The sequence below is a fragment of the Pelmatolapia mariae genome, linkage group LG7 (genome assembly GCF_036321145.2).
Source record: "Pelmatolapia mariae isolate MD_Pm_ZW linkage group LG7, Pm_UMD_F_2, whole genome shotgun sequence".
Taxonomy (NCBI): Eukaryota; Metazoa; Chordata; class Actinopteri; order Cichliformes; family Cichlidae; genus Pelmatolapia; species Pelmatolapia mariae.
In genome coordinates, this window is record NC_086233.1 from 47,448,955 (window position 1) to 47,475,650 (window position 26,696).

At 41.1% G+C, this 26,696-nt stretch overlaps 1 protein-coding gene across 2 annotated transcripts in view; it reads right to left on the reverse strand.

The window, feature by feature from the left end:
* Positions 1-3,925: 3,925 nt before the first annotated feature.
* The window catches only part of LOC134631223 (PDZ domain-containing RING finger protein 4-like), a 124,189-nt gene continuing 101,418 nt past the window's right edge, over positions 3,926-26,696 (reverse strand). For both annotated transcript variants that reach the window (XM_063479329.1, XM_063479330.1), the window contains 7 exons: positions 22,664-22,917; positions 20,376-20,478; positions 14,746-14,844; positions 10,998-11,060; positions 8,604-8,705; positions 7,636-7,764; positions 3,926-6,840 (listed from right to left, as the gene is read on the reverse strand). In XM_063479329.1, coding sequence (XP_063335399.1) covers positions 5,368-6,840; positions 7,636-7,764; positions 8,604-8,705; positions 10,998-11,060; positions 14,746-14,844; positions 20,376-20,478; positions 22,664-22,917 — 2,223 coding nt within the window. In that variant the 3' untranslated portion in view covers positions 3,926-5,367. The remainder of the gene's footprint in view (positions 6,841-7,635; positions 7,765-8,603; positions 8,706-10,997; positions 11,061-14,745; positions 14,845-20,375; positions 20,479-22,663; positions 22,918-26,696) is intronic.

Sequence of the window (26,696 nt, forward strand, 5' to 3'; positions counted from 1 at the left end):
TGTGATCGTGCCATGTGTTACTCTTACATATAATAAATGTGCAGATCTTGATTCCCGCTGCTGTTCAGCCTGTAAAAACCACCCAGTAGCTGCCACATGTGGATCTGAAAAAACTGGTGTTCTAAATATTAGTTTAGTCAAGTTTTTGTTTAGATTTTAAGGAATCATGTGCAAAAGCAGTCATGTCAGAGATGGGAGATGCTAGCATTTGAACATAGGTGCAAACCAGCAGCCTTCATATGTTAGCATGCATAAACCTGTGACCATGATAAACATTAGCACAAAGCACCACTGTGTTTCATAGAGCAGTCAGCTGGTTCAGCATGCTTCATCTTATGTTATGACATAAAAAAAGATGGAGAGCTGTCCTGGAGTCGTTTTTAAGAATATCCTGATACACAAAGCGATTTTGTCCTCTATAAAGGAACTTGCAGCTGATGCACTATTGCCTTGATTAAAACATTTAAGCATTATAACAGCTGGCTCAGCACTTTAGCAGTCTATCCACAGCATCCATAAGCAGCAGGCTGCATCTGATGTGACAGGGGCAACTTCCTACAGCATAACAGTTATGATACTAAAGATCAAAGTTGCCATCAATTTCCAAAGAGACATGTAGAGATGCGTGATCTGAGCCAATTAGCAGTTGTTTCTTGCCTCTGAGATTATCAGGGAGAGGGAGCACTGTAAAGTACAAAGCACCATCATGTGTCAAGTGGATCTGTACATCAATAAATATGGGCCTTCCTGGCTGAATAATGAGGGAGAATTTGTAGTTTTTGCTGTTCAGGGAATCCTAAAGGTTATCGGCAAACATTTATAACAGAGGCAATAACTTTGTATGTGTGTGTGGGTGTGGGTGAGTGGGGGAGGGGGTGTCGAGGAGGAGATGAGCCACTGCTATCTGCTTGACATTTCAGTCGGTATGGGTATTTGAACTGCTGGTTGGCTCTGACAAATGCCATGGCTGTCACAGGCTCAGTTTTAATTACACCTGACTGGGTTTTTCAGGGGCCCAGGGATGAACTTAATTAGCTAGCAAGTACTTGGCTAGTTCTGGCACTGGTTGGTACAACCTACGCAGCTTCTTCTCTGGCTTTCCGTTGGCATTTTAATGGTCTTGGTCTATACAGGCTGGGAGAATTAACAAGCGAGAAGAGAGCAAATGGAGTCGAGGAAAAATGGAGTGAGTCTGATTTTCAACACCAAGTTAAATTTAATGTATGCTAGGTGTATAAATGGAGAGCTTTTAAGTGACACTCGATATATTAAAAATTAAACTGCGCTGACCATAGAGTACAAGCTAAAATCACCCAATGGGATACACCTTGGCATTATAAAACAGTATGTTCAGTAAATTCCATTAAGCGAAGCGCTTTCCTAAGCCGTTTGTACTCTGGAAAATGGGAAGGTCAAGTCAGAAGTTTACCCCTTTTTTCATATGTTGCTCATGTAGCCTTGAATTCACCAGACAATCCCCACCATTATTTTGGGATGGATGCTAACATGGACTGCACTGGGAAAGTCGACCAATCCAGCTGCCTCAGACATGAAACCTTTGCATGAGTTCAGTAAGAAAGCTCTATATAATAGCTTGCAAAAATATGTTGTGTGATTTAGGTGTTCCCATAATTCTGGGACAGTGTCTACTTCTTCCTCTTTCACCTGCTCCCTTTAGAGGTCACCACAGTTGGTCTGCCTGAAGCAATGTGTTAAGTACATCTTGTCACCTTCCCTTTCTGTCACAAATCACTGCTGACAGGTGTCTCCACCAACCCCACGCTGCCTGCACTCTCTGTCATTGCATTTGCCATGTATATAAACTTGCCTGCCTTCACTGTTACACCTGTCTCCCTCTCATTCACTCATATGTGTTTTGTCTTGCTTGTCTTTTGCCTGACTTTCATTCTTCCTTTCTCCAGGGCATACCTCCACCTCTCTTCCACCTGTTCCCTCCTCTCACTACAGGTAACAATGTCATCTGCAAGCATCATAGTCCACAGATACTCCCGCCTGACGTCATCTGTCATCATGTCCATCAATAAGCGCAAACTAGAAGGGGATGAGACCCTGATGTAAATCCACCCCGACTTAGAACTGATCTGTCAGTTCTACTACACAGCTCCCAGCTGTCGCTGTCCTCATACATGTCCAGCACCACCTTCACATTCTTCTCTCCAACTCCTGGCTTCCTCATGTAGTACCACAGTTCCTCTCCACAGATCCTCACATGCTTTCTCAAGATCCACAACGACACTCCTTCTGAACTTCTCTCTGTGTAAATTAATTGTATTTCACTCATGGAATCGTTTACTTTAAAAAAAAAAAAAAAATCAACAAAACTTCTCATATTTTTACCAGTTTCTTAAAATGGAACAAGTTCTCAGTTAAATGAAAACAAAGTACAAACCAGTATTCGGGCAATATGGTATTCATGACACTTCAATTTCATCTATAGCACATGACAGCTTGAGATAACGTAGACACCAGAGTATCCCAGTAGCTCTCCCTGTGCGTATGACAAGGCCATAGCGATGATTAAGTGGTCGGCACATTTTAATGAACACAAAGCCATTCAAGTGGAAGCAGATTTTAATTGAAATCTCCTTCTGTTTAATAACTTACCATATTCAGTGAGTCACTTTTCAGGAGATATAGAAGGTGAATGTGTGCTGAGTGAACAAGTAATTCTGTTTCACTTCACAAGGCTGCTCTGTGCCCTGGGGGGGGCTTGCTGTAGTTTTTGTCACCGTTTACTTTTCCTGCTTACACCATTTCCCAACAACATCCACCTCTCTTCTTTATCCCTTTAAGACCTACCATAGAACCAAGTCCACCAGAGCTTATCTTTGTATTTTTACATGCTGTAGGTGCCATTTTTGGGAGCATTTCAAGTTGCTATACATCAATACAACCGTTATAGTCCAAATTTTAAAAATATGTATGTATGCATTAAGTCAATAATAACTACATAAATTGCAAACAAGTGCAATAAACAACAAAAAGTTTGAAATTCGTTTTTGTTTTGTTACATATATTTCTAGTTAGAGAAATTTAAGAGGTTTATCCCTCAAAACTGTAAATAAAAAAAAGTTGCACAAAATAGTTTCCAACAGCAGGAAATTTATTTTGAGTGTCTTCATAGTTTTATCTATGAGATACACCAATTTTTATATACTGCAGGAAAAACGAAAATAAATATTATAATACAAATTTGCAAAAAAAACAGCATGTGCATCAAAATAAACTATTTCCAGCAGTGCAATTTGAGTTCTAAGCATCCCAGAAACTATACAGAAAAGCATGAAGTCAAACATGACTTTTAAAAACACCAGTATAGGCTTATAAGGCCCCAAAGGTAAAAACTACATTTTCCGCGAAAATGACGTCACTTCCGGTTTCGGGGAGGTAATGGCGGACATACGATAGTTCACGCTGACGTCTATTCCAACATAGGAAGTGTTATGAACAGCTGATCGGATCATCAAAGCGTGTTTCTGGAATATTATGCTTTTGTTGCTGCAAGTGGTTTTTGTGCAGTTTTTGCAAAGCTATATGTGGAAGGAAACCGTGACCTAGGACAAGCTGATGGCATAAGATCTAAGTACCACTGCACCGGTTTCATATGCAAAAAAATTTTTTGCGCTAGTTTACCTGGTTCCGGTTCTACAGGGATTTAAAAATAGTCAGGCAAAACGGAGCGTGCCCACTCAGACCGGTTTTAAAGGGTTAAACACTTCCATGCACAATTATCACTCACAAACTGGACAATTCATTAGTATTATGTTAAGATTAGTAGTGTGTTAAGGTTTAGTGTTGTTCACCAGCATTTTTTTTTTTTTTAAGTTTTTGGCACCAACTAAATTCAAATTTTCTTAATGAAAAAAAAAACACAGTCCAGTGCAAAGTTATATAAAAACCCAATAATTTATTATCATTTCTTTTGCAAAGATCACCATTATAACACATTTTACCTGGCTACAAATGTTCCACCTACGCTTTACTTCAGACCATCAGACATCGACTTAAAACGTTACAGGACTTGGTTTTCAAAAATTTCAAATTTACAATACTTCACTTAAAAAGTATTCATTTGGATGGAGTTTACTATACATGTAACTGGACTATAAGACTTTTGATAAATGGCAACCCGTTTATCTCACCAGTTCTAAAATGCTGTGTTCTGAGTCCTGCTCAGTGGCAATCATCCTAACACCACTTTGATGTAACTGCAAATATGAATCAGAACTATTATACAATATATATGAATGTTTCCAGTTGTCAAAAACTCAAATCATACAATGTATGAATAAGTCTGAACAAAATATCTCTGTTGCAAAGATACACAGACAGTTTTGCGGTTGAAATCAAGTCGCCACAGAACTGGCAACTTGATCGCCGTTGATTCATGTCTGGTTGTTAAGGCTATGTTGAGTTAAGGTGTATGTGGGAGAGTAAAAAGTACTGATATGTAAAAGCTATGGGAAGGTTCATCTGTTGTCATATATGTAGAAAATAAACCCACAAAATAAAACTGAATACAAAAATTTTACCCAAAGCTGCCAAACCAGACAAACAAAGCATATCAGGACATTTTTTTTAAATGTCCTCTTTACTAATGAATCAAAAGTAATTAAAAGTTTTAAGACATGTGATTCTGTGTCCAAAACTGTATTTCTCCACAGCTTTGCTTTGTTCCCAATTTGTACCTTTGTTGTTGAGGTTATAGAAACAACACGTGCTTTGCTGTAAAATGAGGTATCCAACTTTTTTAAAGATGGTTTTGCAAATTGCTGATAACAATTGAATTCAACGTGCAGCGCCAAATCTTTACCCCCTCCCACCTCCTCGTTTCCATGGGAATTGTCTTTAAAATTCAGGACAATGAGGAGTAACTATGTCCACGTCTCCTTTGCTTTGAATAGGAGACAAAGACTGCATACGTATACGTTAGTTTGTATTTATTTTAAAAAAGTAAAAAGCAAATGACCAGCTGATCCTCCATTGGTAAGTGTGCATATTACATAAAAGAAAAAAAAGTCTCTTAGAACTGTCTTGAGTTAAGTGGTTACAACATAAATATGAAAATAGAATTGAAAAGATAAACATGTTTCGCGTAAAGTAACAAAATAATTGTATTGTCATTGTATCATAGAAAAAATGCTTTTTCCCACAGAGTGATGTGAAAAAAACAATCTTGGAAAAACATCAAAATGTCATGATGCCGTTGATAAATTCTTTACAAAATGCTTTTTTTGGGTTACAAAGTGTGAAAAATATTCCTATTGTCCATGTAAAAATGCCACATTTAACGAGGCAAGTATGTCGTACCACATGGGGTAGAATGCGTGTGTTTGTTTTGTTTTTTTATACAGTAGTGACTGAAAGGAAGGCATTGTGTACCTTAGCTCCCTCTGGGGCCTTGGTACCATGAGTCATCAGCTCCTGGATTGTCATCCAGTTATCCAAGATCTTCTTGTTGCGTTTCTTCATCATCTTCTTGTGGCTGAGCTCTATGATGCTGACTTCCTTTCGACCCTCACTGCTGCTCTGAGGGTTCTCCCTCAAGCTCTCCAGCCGACTGCGCTGCATGAACTCTCGCCTCTTCCGCTGTTCTTTCGCTCTGACGAGGTGCTGCTTTCTTTCCTCTTTACTCCAGTACCTCCCCATCTTCATTTCACTCATTGCGTCGTCATCTGTCGTCATTCCCCCGCTGCGTTCCTCTTTAATCTTTAGGGCTCGCTCCTTCAGGATCTTGTCTCTCACAGGCCTCTTGGTGATGTAGCGGGTACCGTCACTACGGATCTTGACCTTCCACTCCATCTTGGGCTCTGTAATGGGCCTCTGAGGCTCTTTACAGACGCTAAGTAGACTGAGCTGGCTCTGAGCGTACTCTACAGCTGAGCGCTGTTGTATCAGCTGCATGTAGCTCTGGTAGTGGCGGGCGTGAGCTGGGATGTTGGTCTGCCTCTGCTGGGAATTGTGAGAAGGTGAGAAGTATGGATTTCGGGAAGTGCATTGGTTTAGTTTCCCTCTGCTCTCTTCCTCAGCCTGAGGTGTTTGGTCCGACTCAGATGGATTGCTGTGGTCAGGGCTGCTGCTCTTACCCAGGACTGGAGCGCGGCACGCTGGGATGGGGCTCAGGCTAAGAGAATGACCAGCAGCGAGGCCGCTGCAGAGGTTCCTCTGGTTTGTAAGACTAACCATTCTCTGGAGTGAGTGCTCCGGGGAGCGGTCCATTGCTAGAGGGGTGCTGCGCGAACTCTCTGCTGTGTTGTAGGCACTGGAGCTGTCCTTGTCCGATTTCTCTAGCCTCTCGTTAATGTCGGTCAGCTTACCCTTTGAGGGCTCACCGCGGTGAAAGCTTTGGATTTTGGTGGAGGGTGTAGAATGGCCCACTGAGGGAGACTGCTGACCCTTACGAAGTTTATGGGCCTGCATGATGTTCTGACATTCAAGCTCGATGCTGCGCAGTTCCTCATTGAGCATACGCAGCTCATGCTGTACCCCCGCCTGCTCCCCCATGCTGCACTCAATAGTGCTCCGGCGGCTGTAGAACAGGTCGTACTCGCCGCTGTTGCGTATTTGACACTTCAGTTCCAAGAGTTGCTGGAAGCGATCACCTTCTGCTTCATCGTCATCCTCATCCGCTTTGTCGTCTAGCCGCATGGAGCTGGTGGTAGAGTGCGTGTCCCGACTGTCTTTCAGGCACTGGGACAGACGTTTCTGGATATGTGCCATGACATTATGCTGCGAGTTCCCCATCCTGTCCTTTATGCTCAGTACATTGTCCTTATGATGAGGGAGTGTGGAACAAGTGGGTTTATCATCCTCTGTTCTCTGAAATAAGTTGAAGAGAATCAGCGTGAATTACTTCTAGATAGATAACAGCTATGGGATATACAGCTGTGTACAACATAAGCATGCGTTGTACATGAATGTGCAACAGCTACGCTCTTTTTGAAAGCATGGTAATTAAACCTAAATGTACAGACTTTCTGTTTGGTAATACAGAAACATGCTTATTCTGAATTTATTCTCTGATTTAATCATGGAGCAAGGGGAAAAAAAAACCAACAACAAAAAGTCACAAGAACTTTTTAAGAGTTCAAGAAGTGCAACCCTCTTCTGCATTCTCCTGAAGGAATGCATATGTTGTTGTGCATAACTCTGTTAACCAGCTCTGTTACTTCAGGGATTGTCTCCTCTCTGCCATGTCTTTGAAGTCCCATTTATATGGATTTTTGAGGTATGCTATCCTCTCAGCAAAACAGAATTTTAAATCACGGTTACTAATGTTTGGAATTTAAATGGTTCAACGGTCCCCCTCCATAAATATTCATAATCAGAATTTAATGCTCACATCTCACAGGGCGAAGCTTGTTTTGACTCGGTTTTGCAAAGAAAGTTGATGAACAGTTTGTCTTGTGATAGAAATGGCATCAAAGATAATATTGGCTGTGTATAATGATCTGTCGCAATGAGCTGTCCTTTTTTTCCTCCTTGCTGACTTTTAGAAGCTTCGTTATACTGAACAGTGCAAACAAAGAGCTTCAGAATTTCTTACATGGAGATAAGCTTTTTCATTCACTTGCTCATTACTGGCAGGGTCAATATGTCTTGATGCTGTCTAACCTGTTCATGCTCCTGTTCCTCTTGTAAGGCAGCTAATTCCATTTCCTCTCTTTGCTGCTCCTCCAACATTTCCATCTTCAGTTGCTCCAGGAACTCGCTATGTTCATCATCCAGCCAGGCTTCTTCCAGCTATAGGGGAAGGAAGAAGGAAAGCATATGGTGAAGGAAAGGGTTTAGGCTAGTGGCTTAGTGACATTTTGTTATCCTTTTTGGGGAATAACAAGCATCACGATACACATTTGACAGATATACACTCCTCATCTTTTAAACATGGACTCTAATCGTAGAATCAGAACCACGTAACTTGATGGCCACCACTTTTAACCTGTTAGGCCGTATCATCCACATCATCCATCATTTGTTTGTACATCTGATGCAAACCAAATGGTATCCATATCTGATGACTTCAGATTTACTACTAAAATGCATTTAATTAAAGAGCCTACTATTGCTTCCTGCTCCTCTGCACTGCGGCAGAGTCCTTCCACTTAGTTTGTCATCGGCCCTGGGCCTGAACTCACTCCACATTAGCATGCCATTAGCTTTTATGGCTTACCGTTGGAAGTCAATTACAGTGGCGCTACATAAAAATAAAACATGATGAGGTCTCAGTCGTGGCTTGCAGTAGGAGTGGTTACATGTGGTGGGAGGGTGTTGGTGGCTACACCAAACTGCTAAGGTCTTCTTTGAGCAAATACACAGTACAGTACAGTAAAAGCCTAAATTTGAAACCATACAGGTTATGTAAACTGTAGATTATGTCCAGACAGTTCAAAAGCAGCTGGGTTATCTTAGCTCCATGGTTGTTCTTTTGTAAGTCTTTGTCACTTCTCTTTTACATTTTCACTTTTTTCACTTCAAACTTAGTTTCTTTTCTTTTCCAAAGACAAGTCGAGGTAATTAGTTTTTACTATTTGACTTCAGTGCATAATAAGTCAGTGTGAGTTGAATGTGTGGTTATTCCTCACCTGCATCTCAGGTCTGGCAACCAGCAGTATGATGTTCCTGCACTCGTCACTGGAGAGTGCAGCCATGGCTTCCTCCCTGTCCTGTACATCCTGGCCATTAATCTGAAGACGACAAACATGATTAAGACAATATTAGGTGAAACACAAACAAGCAAAAATTTCAACACAGGCACAAACACACAGGTTAACTTTCATCGCTCTAATGCAAATGCCCTTAAGAAAAACAAAATGCCACACTGAAACACAATGGACAGTAGTGCCCTTTTCCTGGGCAAATTGTCAACCCTCTCTGTAATAAATCTGGACCCAGCAGCGATTATGAATGAGACACCGGCCGTGGGCTGACGGAGGTGTTGTGTCCACCAAAGTATCCAGCAGCATACATACATCTAGCCGTACAATTAACTGGCCACTGACAGGTGGCGTCCATCTTTTTGCAGGCAGAGTAATGGCCCTGTCACTAGTGGATAATAGTGCCAGAGTACCCGTCTGCCTCACAAACCTACGCACACCGCTTCCCCTTGTTCAAATCAGCCACACAACATGTACTGTTGAGACAATTAGACCAGTAGCACTCATGGATCCACTTCACACAGCTATTATAGGCCAGGCAGACTATTTCCGTCTCTCTTTCCCTCCCAAGATGGTCAAATATATATAAAAGGCAAAAACAGAGTCTGAACAACTTTCACTCACTTAGACAAGCTTTCTTATAATTTCTTTAAAAAGTCTTCGACAATAGCTCTCCAGGCATCTTGAAGGAGTTTTAAAGCTCTTCTTTGGATGTTGACTGCCTTTTGTTTTATTCTTTGTTAAGGTGATCCCACAGTGTCTCAATTATGCTGAGGTGGGGGATCTGAAGAGGCAAATTCACGACTAGAACAACAGTGTGTTTTTTCTGTCCAGATATAGTTTTACTGCATTGGCAGCGTGTTTGGAATCACTGGCATCATTCCAAAAGACCTGTTGCTACTGATTTTCAGTTTACTTGTTCTGTAATTTGGTAAACCCCCAGTCTTTTCTTCCTGTTTCCCCATCTTTAACAATGGCTTCTTGACAGCCACCCTTCCACTGAGACCATTTCTGATGAGGCTTTAGCAAACAGTAGTTGGCTCAACCGGCACATCTCTTAGGTCCTTTGTTGGGTCTTTAATTAATTTTTTCCTTTTCTCTAAAGAACACGACTTTCAGAAACTGCTGTAGATCATTATTTTTAGCTCTCTCATTTCTTCTTTTGTTCCATATTTTTAAATGTATTTAAGGAAACGCCACCATGCTGAGATATGCTAAGTTTTTGGCTAACAGGTAAGAATGACCATGTTGCTGCAAAAATATTACTGTGTACTGTGCATTTAGTTATACCATTCAACCATGAAATTGGAACAAAAAGATGAAAATCCAAATTAAAATAGGTTCTTTGATAAGTTGTCTGCTATGTGCGGATACAACAGTTAGGTAACTGTTTTATGCTGCTATAATATGCCCATCAATGTCAGGAGAGAAATTTCAGGAGTGAAAATGAGTGAAAAAGCAGTCAATGTCCAAAGAAAAACTTTGAAAGATCTTGAGAAAGTGTAAAGAACTATTGCTCAAGACCACTTTAAAAAAGTATGGCTCTTTGGAAGCAAAATACGTATATTGGAAGCATGTTTTTTTTGCCTGGTGTGCAAGACAGACAAGTGAAAAAAAAAGATGAAATTGTCTCTATACAAGGGTGCCCGTTTAACTCTCTGGGATGAGCAGCTAATCCATAAAGCTAATGCAGAGCCCTGGGTTCCATCTGTTCCATCACAATAAAGGGAAGACAGCTCCAAAATTGCTTCTATACAGACACAGATTACTGGTAAAACATACAAGTCCAAAATTCTGGAGGTGGTATCTCAGATGTTTTCAGTTTGTTTTGCTGCGCTTAACTGGCAACCATAAATCCATTAACACTGGCTTAACAAGCTATTATGAAGCTATTATGGTGACAAACACTGTAATCGCCTACCTATCCCACAGAAACAACACGATCCAACCCAGAGCTCTAACAAACGTCAGTCCTTGTCAGTAGTCATTCCAAATCTCAAGCCTGGATATCTAGCTAGGGGCTAATAGCAGTTACTGCCTCTCAGCTATCCCACAGGAGGCAGCAGCACAGTGTCACTCCCAACCAGAACTCTTAAAAAAACCCTGCTGGTGCTGAGTCGGTAACTAAAACAGCCAGGGGGACATTTCTCCCTCTTTAACAGTCACAGCGGGTGCAAGTTCCCCCTTTAATGTGCTGCCATTAAAAATGAATGGGCTCTCTTGCTGGGAGACAGTGGTTGAGTGTGACAAAATAAGAGAAGAATTTTATTTTGAACCTAATAAAAGCCAGTGTGGAGGTGACCAGCGAATGCTTTACTGCACCTGTAAAATGCGATCCCCCTCCCGGATTCGTCCATCTCTGGCAGCAATGCTGTTTGGACTTATCTGTGAAGGTGGAGAAGGCACAAAATTATACATGAAACACTTTCAATCTTCATTCGAGAGAATCTAGATGTGGCTAGAAGTATTGTGTGATAGCTTTCCAGACCATTCCTGACCATTTGATCTGTTCCTTTTATTGTTTCCTGAAAGCCTGAGGAAGAAGCTAAATCATCACCTTTATCATCCAAGACATCGATTGCACCTGCCTCAGTTATTATTTTTTTTGACAACTTGATAAAAAAACAAGTCTCTGCATATAGCATCTCCAGCCCGTAACTCAACTCCAGTACATTGTGCACCTGCTCCTCATGTAACTAATGCTAGTCAACAAGAGGGCAGAGCACTCTTTCATTGACCAATCAATCGGCATCTGGGGCCATTCGTTTCACTTTCTCCTATCAGATAAGATCTCGGCAGACAAGGAGGTGTTCAAGCACTCCATCTTCATGATAGTTCACTCCTACACAGAGGGCCGCTCATTAGACTGGGACAGAAGTCCCTAGGCAGGAATTAGTGAAGGGCTGGAGGAAAAAGAGGAAATTGAAGGTAATTTCTCAGCAGTCAAGGAGAGAACTTCAGATCGTGAATAACTTACAACCGTTTACGTGTTGAAGATGACATTGTTAGTGGCAAAACCGCTGTTTACAGAATGAGTATCTTAGCTTTGCCTCTTAGCTTTATTCTTTTTTGTATGGAGTTTCCTTTTTTAACTGTTTTTGAACTGTGAGAGGAAAAGGGCAAGAGGCTCTGGCAGAGCAGTAAAGAAACAGCAGGTGAACTGAAAAGTCTAGAGAATCAGCTACATGTATTCACCCACTGTGCTATGAGGCAATAAAATGGAAAATGGCCATTCAACAATCTAAATTTGGAAAATTCAACTTGTTTTAAAATAACCTTGTATTCTTCCCCCACTCAACTCCCAGTGCAGCCAGTATGCAGTGACATTCAGACACCTCATGTAAATGCAGTGCACTCCTCTTAGCCCTACTTTTTATAGAGTAAACACTTAAAGATGCTGCCAGGAGCCAGCGACCACAGTGATTTATATTCTACTCAGCTCTCAAAGAGAACACCTTGCATGGTCCAAGTCGACTTCAAACGAATTTGAAAGTTGAGGAGAGCGGAGAATGGCATTTTCTATGCTTCCAACAAGTGGGAGAAAAATAGTCTCTCTCTTTACATGTATGCCAGTGCCTGCTTGTTGTCAGCTGCACTGAGACTGGATGAACAACAAAGACAAGGCCTGAAAGCACTTCTGTGTTTTTTTTCTTCTTCCTCTTTTTTGTTGTTGTTTGCTGTCTTGGCATTCATTTTGTTTCTGGTGAACTGACAGTATGATCACGCACACACAGATCAATGCTAAACTGTTCAGTAATGTCAGATTTGATAAAAAATTCAATTTTAAAACTTCACCAAATAAAGAAATTGTTGTTTCTCACATTGAAGATGAATATTAAATGCCATGAGTAATTTTGTGTGAGATTTTTCATTAGACATTTCATCAAAGTACCCATGTAGGAAGATATTTAATATTTAAGTGTTAGACTTAAAAGAACTGAAAAATTGACTGAATATGTATATACTGGAGTATGCTAGAAATGTCATCTTTCAAATGGTTAGCAGTCCTAAATCTGGTTGCTGGATTAAAAATGGCTGTCAGGAAGAAGATACAGGCAGTGTTGGGAAGGTTACTTTTAAAATGTATTCCATTACAGAATACCGAATACATGCCCCAAAATGTATTCTGTAACGTATTCCGTTACGTTACTCAATGAGGGTAACGTATTCTGAATACTTTGGATTACTTAATATATTATCATGCTGTTTACAACTACGTGAATGTACTATTGCTGTGATTTATTACTGTTACTGAAGGTCCGCGGCTCCGAACCGTAGTAAAGGGACCTCTGGCTAATACGTGGGGTTCGTGTCGGGCTCGTAGCTGAAAACTAGCTTTACTTTGTTGTCTGGGTCAACTTTGCTAGAGACAGAGAGAGGCATTGAAAGGCTGCTCCAACGGAACTTATTTTTTCCGGAGGAAAACACGAACACAGTGTACAGTTGAGTCTTAATATCTTACTTACAAATGGGCTCGTCAGGCACTCTTCTTGGCTGCAGTGGTTATTATTATATTTACATGCTTCAAGCTCCCGTTTTTGCTCCGTGACAGCTCGGACTTTTCCTTTCTCTCCCTCCCTCGCTCACAGACACATAACGTCCATTTAAGTAGTCCATTCTCGCTGCAGCACGGACTACACTGCCCATTAGGCTACATTCTTTAGGGCCATGTCTGTAGCATTCTGCCTTATAGCTTAGCACAACAACAACAACAAAAAAGCGCTCTCTCACCCAGGAAACACGCAGAGAGAGAGAGCGTCACCCTGTAACCATGGCAACCGTAACGCTGCCGCCTGGAACAACAGAACATAGCTGTCAAACAAAACCCAAACAGTCCTGACCCGCGACAATATGAAACAGGAAAGTACCGCCGTGTAATCCATTTATTTCAACAAAGTAACTGTATTCTGAATACCACCTTTTTAAACGGTAACTGTAACGGAATACAGTTACTCGTATTTTGTATTCTAAATACGTAACGGCGGTACATGTATTCCGTTACTCCCCAACACTGGATACAGGATACATGTATGTTGCAGAGAGAATACTGTGTCTCATTCATTACAGATTTTGGATCCTTACTCTCATCCTTCTGCTGTGTTGTATTGTCTTTACTACAAGAACTAAAACAACACAAGGGCCAGTAGTGTTTTTTACTTGGCATGACTGAAAAGGTCCAACGACTACAATGCTGTTCCCTGTCAGCTTCTCTCTCTCAGTCTAGATTTGTGCAGCCTTTATCGCACTTACGGCATCCAAACGAGCTGTCGTCACCTTGGTTAACGTCACCGTCACCTGTGTCATGAGCTCGAAATGATAATTTTTATGTTTGTGTTTACAGAGCTAGAAGTTTGATGTCGCCACATAAAAGAAAGATCTCCAGTCTCTTCTTCACACTGAGGAATGCAGATTGTTAAGTTCATATTCTGTCTGATTTTGCTAGCGTTGGCGCCTTGACACACCAGCTGTAACCGTTTTGGACACAGAGGGTTAGCAGGCCGGTTTGAAAGACTGATAAAGCACGCAGGTTAGAGGGGTGGCTGTGGAATACATGGCAGGTCTATCAGGCTGGAGACTGCAGTTCGTGACTTGTTTTAGAGCTTTGTGTTCTGAGCTCCGTTTTCCCTTTCCCTGCTGCTTAGGTTGAGACATCAGAAACTTCATGATTAGGGTGAGGAAGCTGCCTTTGTTTAAAAATGACTGAAAAATGACACTTTGACAGCACATTTAAATTTGATCCCAGAGGGTACTTAAAAAGCATCCCAGTGTGACGAGTGGAAGCGAGACCCTTCCTACTACAGTCTATAAAATGGTTACATGTATATGATACACATGCCAAAGGACAGCTAGTGGGTATCTGCGAAACAAAAGGGCAGTAGTTGATGCCCTAGAAATGAGCAGGTACTGATTCAGGGTTTTGTGTGATGGTGTACATGCCAGTGTCACAAAACCTTTAAGCTTAGTGACTAATGTATGAAATTCACAGTACTCACACTCAAGGTAATTGTTTGCAGATGTCTCGTATGAATGCCTTTATTTTATTTAAGTGCGGGGCAAGTTATCTACTCACCTCGCTAACATAGATGGCCACATCTTCTTCTTCATCTGTCCTGTAGCACAGAGTTAGGCCCAACTTCTCTTGGCTGTTGAGTCGACACAGTTCTACTTCCTAAGTGGAAAAGAACAGAAAAAAAAGATCAAGAAGATGGAGTGATTTTACTAAAAGGTTTGGAGGGTCCACAGGACAGACTCCTCTAACCTCTAACCTTTAAAGGAAGAAACACAAACTGAATGAAGTAAATTCTATACACTTTACGTAAAAGCATGAGCTAGGCAATGGCTACACAAACCCAAAGAAGCTGTTCCACTGATAGACACTAAATGAGGTCCTTTAAGTTCAGCGCAAAATAAAACTATATGATTTTTGAGTCTGGATTTCCAACTTTTCTGAGGTTTTTTAGGATTGAAAGTGTTTGATCATGAAAGACATTCTTGGCTCTGTGAGTTTGATCGGAGGGGCTTTGATAAATGTCAGAGGACTGAGTTTTTCTCTTTCAAGTCTCTGCAAAGTTATAAAATATTAGACTATAAATAAACTATATGCTAATGCCATCAGAAATGCACACTTGCTACAGTACTAAACTACTTCTCCGTGTCCTGTGGGGAGAGATAAACAAACTATTGACTAACAAATCAGTGGTCTGCAAATTTCCCACGAGGCTCTTGGATTATAGCGTGGTACCCTGGTGAATACATGAATTATTCGTCTTTAATAAACACTAGTGGAAAAAAACGAAAAATCGCAGAAGTTCCCCTTCGTTTTAGCTCCTCGTTTTAGTGGAGCTTTTTTTATTTTCTTCAGTTTCTAAACTCTTAAAACCACTTTGCACTCTGTTTCTTTTAGCCACTGTGCAGCCAAACACGGCGCTGCACAGGCCTACACTCCATCTTCAAATGCTCAAACATATCAAGGGTGTTGGAGGGAATCAAGTGTGAAATGGCCTCTCCTCCCAAGGTCTTCATTAGAGCAGCAAAACACTCTCAGCAGCAGGAACGAGGTGGTTGAGTGAAGGGGAGGATGGTGGGGGCCGAGAGAAATAAGGTGGCGGTGAGGATTCTGGTGGGGCTCAGAGGGGTCTCAGACAGAAACCGTGAGAGTCATTTCCTCTTTGACAAGGAGCAGGTTGGCTGGTTACATGTGTCAGATGTGGCGGACTTTACAGAAGTGGATGGGTGGCTTTGGGGGAGGAGGGGTGGGTCTGGCCATGTTAGGATGAGATGAGGGAAAAAAGGGGGGAAAGCCCAATGGCTGCTGCTTCTGGCTACCCCTACTAAGCTGTTTTTGAGACCACACACACACACTTCCTCACATACACACAAACAGACCTTTAGGCTAAATTCCCATTTTTTCCTGCCCCACTGCCACTCATTTCTTCCCACACGTCCGTATCTCAGCTTGTCACACACACGGTGACAGATCATTGACGTGTTTTTGGACCAGTAACCTGCTGCTGCTGGGGTACACAATCCCGTAGACTCACACACACACAAGCAGTTCTCTGCGCACATCTTATGCTTACACCTACACATATTCTCAACAGAGCACACATTCGCACATGCAGAGACAAAGAGCTTAAGGAGATCTGCATCATCTGAGCTTTGTGATTTTTTTTCCAGCATCTCCATCTGAGGGGGAGTTTAGATCTTTAATTGAGTGCCTCAGAAGCGGTGGCGGCTCAAAATCCCGGCTGATGCGTTAGTAAACAACACAAAAGCAAGAAACTTTACCTGTAGATTACCTGAACAAAATAAGCTGCAAAAATCAGTCATTAGTTAAATTAAAAATGTTTCTAATGAGATATCATGCTATTGTTGGAGGAGATACTATTAAAGAACCACGGCTCCAGAGGCAGTGAAGCAGTCATGGAGGTAATGGGGAGCCAAGGAGACAGTGCATATCTGGCATGCTAATATGATGTGTGAAATTGTGGGATATCTGTGGGAAATCACTAGCAGCGTCTCTGAGACATCTGCCTAAAAATAAACCACACAAATTAATTGCCGCGACTGAGGCGAAGCAGCAGCGTGAGCAGGTAATGCATCACCCCTATCTGGCTCCGTAAAACAAGCTTAAACTTACTTCTGACTAATTAATAGCTAGATATAGTGCTGCAAACCTGTGGCTAAATGATCAGAGAAAATAGATTGGCACCATTATTACATGGTGGATGAGGCATCAAATCTGTGCGCGTCTAATGATGTGACCCCATTTTATTTATCAGATGTTCTTTTTTGCCTACTTGTTTTAAGACAATATTGTGTGGAAGAAAAAAAAAAAACACCCACTCACTCTGAAGCTTCTGCAAAAGGAGGTTGACTCCTGAACCATCAAACACACATTCGGCAATCACTGCCTCTCTCTTCTCTTTTCATTTGTTTTTTTTCTCTATTTTCCAGGCGAGCTCTCTGCCTCTCAGGAAGGAGATTGCAGCACGGCACTGGGACAAGGGCTGACAGTAAATTAATGACTGCGATGGCGTGATTAAGGAGAAGATTGCCACCAACCATCAAAGCGCATTGGATGCTGTCATAATAATCGCACTTTTGATTACCAGTAATTGAAAAAGCAGCCAGAAATGTGCGGATGGCTACCGCTGGCAGGAAAATTGGGAGGACTATCTCTGTGCTTGGAGTACTTCATGTCTGCAGAACTCACCTGAGGTAATCACAGGAATGGTTACTAATATGGTTTTGCGGCCACATGCATGCAGGAATTCTAGGAAACGTATGTTTTAGTGCACATTTTCTGACATAGAATCTCAATAAAAGATGGGTGTAGCCACCATGATGGCACCAACTGGTTTGTGATGTTAGAGCCTTATTTTACAACCGTAAATGAAAGGAAACTTTTAGCAATGGCAAATGGCCTGTATTTGTATAGCGCTTTACTTAGTCCCTAATGGACCCCAAAGCGCTTTACACTACATTCAGTCATTCACACACTGGTGATGGCAAGCTACATTGTAGCCACAGCTGCCCTGGGGTGCACTGACGGAGGCGAGGCTGCCAGACACTGGCGCCACCGGGCCCTCTGACCACCACCAGTAGGCACGGGTGAAGTGTCTTGTCCAAGGACACAACGACCGAGACTGTCGGAGCCGGGGCTCGAACCGCCAACCTTCCGATTACAAGACGAACTGCCAACTCTTGAGCCACGATCGCCCGCAATGTGTAGAAGCTGCTACTAGTTATTTAAGTTTATGTTTTCATTTGTTTGTTTTTTTGTTTTTCCCAGACTCTGTCTCGGATATCATTTTGGATTGAAATTTGCTCGTCTCTCTGCATAAAATTCCCTGTCATTACTAAGAGCAACACCTTTAAACATTACAAAGTCACTTGACTGGTGTGAGTGCATGTAAACATGTCAGCGATGCGGAAAGTTGCAGGTGTTTGTTAAATGTTTCACTCGATACTTTCAGGTCAATGCAAGTTGAGGCGTTTAAGACAACTAGGGTGGATGACAAGGACATTTTTTTTAAAATTTTGCAACATATTCATATGGGTGTGTGTGTTTATACAGCACCAACGGACTGCAATCAGATGAAGGATGCCCAGCTGCCTCTAAATACACAATTATATGCCATTACATGACAAGCTATAACCTGTAATGTGTAATGATGTCAGGTTATTTTGTGAGGTCAGAGAATTCAGCACTCGTGTTTTTATAACTTAACATGAACCATATAATGGAAGGCTTCCTGTGTCCTGTTCATATGTCCCCAGACCTGGATTAAATTACTGATATACTCTCTTGCTTTGTTAGGTACACATGCGCAACTGATTGTTAATGCCAATATCTCATTAAATCACATGGCAGCAACTTGGTATATTTAAGCACGTAGACCTGCTGAAGTTCAAATCGAGCATCAGAGTGTGGAAGAAAGGTGATTTAAGTGACTTTGAATGTGAAATGGTTGTTGGTGCCTGATAGACTGGTTTGAGTATTTCAGAAACTGATAACTGAAAAATGTTGCCTGGTCTGACGAGTTTCAATTTCTGCTGCAAAATTTGGATGATAAGCTCAGAACTGTGTGTAAACAACGTGAGAGCATGGATCCATCCTCCGGAGATGCTGGTGTTGGTGCATTGGTATCAGGATATTTTCTTGGCACACATTTGGCCTCTTAGTAGCAGCTGAGCATCATGTAAACACCTCAGCTTACCTGAGTATTATTGCTCACTATGTTTATCACTTTATGACAGTGTAACCGTCTACTGATGGCTGCTTCTAGCAGGATAACACACCATGTCACAAAGCTCAAATAACCTCAATCTGGTTTCTTGAACATGACACCAAGTTCATCGTACTCAAATGCAATTATCCAACAGAACAGCTGGTAAAATATTATTAGCACTGTGGATGTGTCACTGTGTGATGCTATCGTGTCAATATGGACCAAAATCTCTGAGGAATCTTTTCAGCACCATAATAAATTTGCACCAGAAAGAATTAAGGCTGTTCTGAAACTAAAGAGAGTCCAACCTGGTACTAGCATGGTGTATCTTACAAAGTCGGTAAACTATAAGTGTGGACTTGAAGCATCAAACTTCTCTTAATCTTATTAAACCTAATTTACAAAGTAAATTAGATAAAGTTAGTTGTTAGTTGCTATCACATAACAAAGAAAACATCTTAAAGAACTGCCTTTCCTTCATTTTTGTTTCTCTCCTTCAGTGCATCAGTGATCATATCTACTCTGAAAGTGGCTTTTCAGCTTCTGCTCATAACCCCCTCGAAGCATTTTCAGTCAACGTACAGTAAGTGGAACAACATCAGGGTAGTATAAAACCCTGCAAGCATTTAAAAAAATAAAAAAAGAAAGTGGAAAGGCTGCAAAGCACACAGAGTATAATAGGATTTGCTAATAGCAATGAGGCGTAAAAAGATGCTTTAATACATTATATTTGTTCCGAATTGACACTCAAGCCTCTGCGATCCAAATGGGTGCACAAATCTCTTTAGGATGTGAAGAAACAGCTCAACCTCAGTGGGTGAAAACATTCAGAACAAATTCAAATGAAACAAATAGGAGGGAGGGGTGAGCACCTCAGTGACTCGGAAATAAAGAATATTGGACCAAAGCGGTAAACAGACACAGTCTGTTTATCACTTCCTGTCACTGAATCAGCGATTCTCTAATGTGCTAGAGATCATTAGCCTCCAAAGCATCACCTATCCTACTGATTCTGTTACTTACACTTTGGGAAAGACGCATAAGCAAAGATTTTTCTTTTTTGCTAGCAGCTGCCACACACACCTCACTTTAATTGGGTTCGATCATACTCAGTCAAACAGCTCCCTCGGTTTCTCTTCCGGACACATGAAAACAACTTACAAATCTCAAGCAAGAACGGGTACACTTGGAAGTTTTCTACTTTATCTTGTCGCCTTTTGAGGGCAAAAGCTTTGGTCATTTTCAACAGAAGCGAGGACTGTGATGCGGCTGATTATCTCGCACTACAGTGCCCCTGGGATCTGTCCTTAATAGATGAGCACAGGAGAAATGTGTTTGCAGGAACATAGATGTACACTTCACATCTGTGCAGGGATCCTACTCACATGCATACACTTTTGATAATAATCCCTTATTGCTAATATTGACCATTCCAGTTGGCACTGATGTCAAGTATAAGTCTTACCTCATACTCAAACTCCTCTGTCCTGTCTCCATCAGCGGGTACAGGGGAGAGGTAGTCAGTCCCTTCGTAGTAATCCTGGTCCATTGTATGAAGGGAATGACAGCTGTCAAAAGGGATGGACAGGGAGCCAGGGAAACAGAAAGAGGTGGAGATTTTGGTGTAAGCAAGATGCTTTTCCTCAGTTTGACAGTGACAGGACTTAGTTGCTTTTGTCTTAGCTGAAATCTGAAGAAGAAAGGATTTGTCAAGAGCTTTCATTGGTGCTGTAGTGTTAATAACAGCATATCCACATACTGTAATTTGCTTCCTGCTCTTGACAGACAAAACCCCCCACACTGTAAAGTGTAATTCTATTATGCCTCCCTCAGTCACAGAACAAAACAGCATTGTGAGGGCCTAACGCAATGAACAAGCTTTGGTGCCGCACAGGATAATCACGGTGGACAAAAACCTCAAAAAGACACTCTGTCGAACACGTTGAGTGATGTTTCCAGGGGCTGTCTGACTCCCAGATTACCCAGGACTGTAAAACTGTCTCAAAACAACCTTCCAGTGATAAAAAAAACAGACTGGTAAATGTCAGAATGCTTGATGGCTCAATATTATTCATGTAACAACATTTGGCAGTGGGTGCAAAGAACACAATTACAAATTTACAATCTAGCCCCAAATATAAGATGCCAAAACCTTTGTTATAGCTATAAAATCTGCCGTATATTGGATTGTGCACCTGATCTCAGATGAAGAGAAGAAAATGTGAGTTTTATGGGTCACATTGATTACATTCAGACTTGGCCTGGGGCTGTGAGGATCGGGCATACATTCCTTTGTGTTGCCTAGCTTTTTTATTAGCCCATTTGCTTTAATCACCTTGTAAACCTTCCATGAGGCAAAATGATACCCCAAGCAGCTCCAATTAAGGTCAGAAGTTCCTGTGAGGATTTCTATGGTGACACTGAGTATATATAGATATATATATCGTGCATGTAAGATACTTACCCAGACAGTTCTTTTTAAATAATATCTCCAATATTGACACACAGTTGCATTGACTGACTGAATACTTACGCAAACCTCCAATGACAAGAAATATACAACTCAAAATGTGTACTGTTTTTGGAATTAATTGTCTACTGTACCAAACAATGGGGCAGTCTTAATTTCTCGGCTCTGTGCAATAAAGCTGCAGTGTTGCTCTCGCTCATTCCCTCGAGGTGAAACCTAGATATTCTTTTATGCTAAACTTTTCTTGTACACACTTTACTTCTCCTCTGAGATAAACACAATACATAACACATAAACTAAAATGCCAAAAGATGAAATAAGGAGCCATGTTTCCTTTGTTGTTTTCCAGCAAAACCTCTTGTTGATGCTTCAAACTCTGGAGATCTTTTAATGGATTGCTCTCACAAACAATAAAAAAAGGAAAAAAAACAACAACTTGGCTTTGAAGTGATGTACAACCCAGCAAACACTTGAGCTGTTGAGATACGATCAGACTCACATCCGCAAATTATACATAGTTATACATTAGTTATATTTTCTCTAAATATATAGAAATTTAACTCAAAATATATTTAGTCTGACTACTGAAAAAATAATCTCTGTTGACTTATTATTGCAGTTTTTCATCTGCCACCCAGCTACAACTATCCCCCTTGTAAATTTTTAAGTAGTACACTGGTAGTTCAGATCCTCAAAGTCTAGAGGACGTTGTATCTATAACAACATTTATTTGTGGTCTTGGACTTTATCTGCCTAGTGATACATGTAGCATGCTTGGCTAATCAGAACCACTTGAAACTGTCCGTAATTTGTCTTTTGTTTCTTTTTTTCCCCATTTCCTCGTATTTGTGAAGCAGGAAATGAATGGTTCTAAGACGCCCATTCAAACAAATCTCTATTTGTCAGAATAAACTGCGCGTCTGGTTAGGCAATTTATTTATAATAAACAGTCGTCCTCCAGACTTGTAATGCTAATCCTACAAACGCTGATATTTCTGCTTCATGGCTCAATGACATTGCTCATTTCCCCCCATCCTTAATTATTGTCAGCCTCAGCCAAAGTCAGACAAGGACACAACAACAAACTCTGTATCGCTATCTACTGCAGCAAACCTAAATCTTCATAGCGGCGTAAATCTAAATAAAAAAAAAAAAATGTATCAAGAAATAATATAAAATCACTTGCTGCTAAAACATAATAACTATTTGTTGCGATGCTCACAGTCCTTTACTCTGTGAAAGCAGGGCTCCCGATCTTTTTAAGCTTTACATTTTCTGCATACCTGTCAGAGAGCAGGAAGGGACAGACGTCAGGCACAGGAGGGGTTGAAGGCCGGAGTTTTGCCAGCGCCATGATGTGTTCAAAGGTGATGTCAGTCTGAGTGCACACATCCACCACATGGATTTCCTGAGGGGGGCCATGGGGGCGCCCGCTGGGGGTCCGCCGGATGACCTGCACCACGACGGGGTCCTTGGCAGGGCGAAAGGCTTCCACAGTCTCTTCATGGCTGGACTTGGACAACTCTTTTCCATTCACCTGAGAATAACAGTGAAAAATTGCATTCTTTTGTGCGCTTATTTTGACAACTTTTTGGCATAAAAATGTGTAAAGATACTATAAGCGCAGGTATCATTTAAGTGGTTCTACAGTACTGAATTTCGCATATGAATACTGAGACTAAGAACCTGGGGACGCCTATGCCAGGCTTATCCGCATTTTTGCAGAGCACGCTAAAGCAGAGACGATGACAAACTAAAGCTGTTTTCATACATGCACAGCAGCTTCTGGACTTTTCTAGACAATGCAAATATCTGTATCATTTGAATGAAACAAAATGTACTCTGCCACTACAACTTAGCAATGTTCATTTGAGCACATGAGAGAATAGAAAAGATCACTGCCTGTACACCAAAGGCATTGCTCTTTGTGTATCATGCTCCCTGCATGCTCTACTCTAAGCAGTGCCCCTCACCTACACCAACGGAGTACTGTTTAGCAGTAAAAATGCACCACATGTTAAAAAAAACCCCAATCTTAATGCATTCTTCTAAACTTCTCTACCCAGTGTACTGACTCATTAAAGGTGGAGGCGATAAATGTCTTCTCAATATATGATCAAAAAGACATCTTAATGAATATAACAGTGGAAAGCATGCACACAATCAGTGTGATGCAACATAATTAGGCTGTTAGATCAAAAACCCAAACGGCCTCTGTCCACTCATTCCATCTTCAACCTCATCTCCCGAAAAAGAACTGGATTTTCTGGCAGACTGAAAACCATTTGCACTACAGCTGGCACGTATAAAGAAAATCATTGCTTCATTTAGCACCAGTAATTTCTTTGCAGGAGAAACTCTGGCTGTGGAATACCCCAGAGAATGTGCTTTGGTATAAATGCTCAAGCCAGAGATTATAATTTAGATAACGGCAGAAAAGTAAGAGGGAAAATAAGGTAGACGCAGGATAATTACAGTTACTGTTGCATTTAAATGTGGCTTTGGAAGGGAGTATTTTGCTCACACTGCAAACTTAAATTAGTTAAAATGGCAACTATGAAGTAAAAGAAGGCATTTATATTCACAAGTGTCAGCTGTGGAAAGATACAGCGAGCCTGGGAAACTCAAAAGCGGCAGTGTTTCTGGGCCTGAATTATAAACTCTTTAAAATGCAAAGTCGTGGCAGAAATAAACACACACACACACACGGAGTCTACTTCTGACTGTAACAAAATGACCTAAATTCATAAGCAGCTGGCAGTTTTAAAGCAACTGACTGTGTGCATGTACTGCCTCTAAATGAACATTAGAGACAAAGAACGCACCTGGGAAGTCCGACAGAGGAGGTTTATATTTTTAAACCCAGAAATCCCACCACTAATTCTTTACTCCTGCGTTTGAATGAAATGACTCAACGTGCTTTTGTACTGACAGGACCACACAGCATTAACTGTGTGTAAAGCATGGATGTTTCCAAGTCCTCACAAATCCCATTTGAGCTATATGCAACTAGTTGGATTGGATTATGGAGGCAAGCAAATATTTGTCTTTTATTTTATTGTTATCATCACTTATTTGTAATTGACTTATTGGCTGATAGAAAAAGCCAGAACAAAGTCCCACAACTCAAAAGCTGACTACACCAAAAAGTATTCACCTTATATTATATTTCGCGAAGAGTTGGAACCTGAGATTTAAAGAAAAAAAAAACAGCCGAAGTGCTGCGTAATCATCTTTAAAGTTTCGAACAGCTGAAACTATCCAGATAATGAAGACATATATCTAATATCTCGAGATACCCTAAGGAAGAATCCCTTAAGGGGTCTCCACACTCAGTAACCGCTCCATTATGTGCACAAATGAACAGAAAAGACTAAAGAAAAAGAAGAAGAAGAAAGAAATATCCCCATTTGGCAACTCCCAAATTGGGCAATTCACACATACGCACATCACCGACATCCTAGGACACCATCTGAGGAGTAGTAACACTTCTTCTCCTTCAAGGAGCACTTTTAGTAATTTGTGACTACACTTCACTAGAAATGGAGAGATTTTATGAAGAAAGTCCCTACAGCATCATGTGGACTTTGCTTTTTCCTGGTAGCATTAAAAGGCTACCCCACAAGTGCCACAGAAGACAAGTAAATAAATCTTCATCAGCACAGCACTGCTATAATTTCATCTGTTTGCCATCCCCATAACTAACACCATTATGTACTGGCAGTAAATATAAAAATATTTATAGGGGGATAAACAGTGTAGGACAATGAATATTATAACTGTTATGCCACAGCAGTGCTGCTCTACTGTTCTACTTATTTCGTTCCTGGATGTGTCTGTGTTATTCCTTTTAATTCTCCACGTAAATCCCCAGAGACTGAGGGATGCCCTACAAAAAAATAAACAGCTTCTTTTCTCAGCAGTAACTGTAGCCATATATAACTCTCTTAGCTCTTGTGCTCTGGCCTGCTCCCCTGCCTCCTGATGTGACCTTTGTTTGCAGCAAACCTACATTAATCACCTCAGCAGGAGATAAACTCGGTCAACAGATCTATTGTTCAACTGTGGGCAACGTGAAGGTACAAAAGCAAAGGAATGTGCAGTCGTGCAGCCTCTCTCATCCCGGCTTCACTCCTACCTGCAATTACAATTGAAATGCACGACTTAATGCCCTTAACTGACTCCCTGACAAAGGCTTGTATGCCAAAACACATTTTAAGGTTAAATATTTCCACCCAATGACAATAAAAGCTTTTCACTGTTGTTAAAATCAAAAAAAAGTTCCAAGGCACCCACTCTTAGGTCTTCAGGTATTCCACCCACAAAACATACCTCGTATTCACTTTGAATCTAGTAAGTGCCCCCACTTAAATCTTTCTTGCTTTCATTCTTGGCCATTCAGCAGTTCTTAAGTACTGCAGCAAATACCTTACACATAAGTACTGTATTAAAGAAACATGGAGTACTGTTGTAATTAGCTTATATAGCTCCTTTAACTGTCTCTCGTTCTTTCCTCTTTTGCTGCATGTCTCTTGCTCTGTAGCCTAATCCTTGAACAGAGAGTCTGGTGGAAACAAAGGAGTTGGAGCAGACAAATGAGGCAGCCCATAGCGTATGACAGACCCAAAGAAAAATGATTAAATTTTCCAGCTCTCCCCCTTGTTCAGACTGTCCAGTCCAGGCTCCTCCTCCTTCTCCTCCAAGCCTCACCGTTTAACGAGTCATACTCACAGCCAAACGGAAAGAAGAAATCTATCAGGGAAAAAAACGGGGAGGGAAGGTTGTGTTGTTTTTCTATTTTGTTCACTGGTTTTTATGTGAGACAGATGGAACAATTAATCCCCAATAAACACAAGAATATTAAGTAGCTTTAACTCCATGAGGGACGCTGCCATCCTTCTTGTGTCCCCTTGACTGATGTCTATCCAGTTAGACACACTGCCTATGTTATTTGTGTGGATCTGTAGTCCTATCTGACAGATGGGAAGGGGTTCTATAAGCCTGGCTGCGGCTCCCTCGATATTCTCAGATATTCTTACACTGAATATCTGCCTTCAGCACACTTTTGCTTTATTATCCACAAAGTACACCATCAATCTGCATGCTTAACAATGCTTAAGGTGAGTTCCTACACTAAAACTGGAAATGGTTAAATTCCACAAACACTGTTTCTTCACAAATTAACAGCCCGAACAAGCTGTAGCCTCTTAAAGTTTCATCACACATTCAAATGTAGTTATGCAGGAATCAGCTATCCTCCTCAAGTGTGCATGCAAAGTACGCAAATACATATTCATTCATAAACACGTGCTGGTA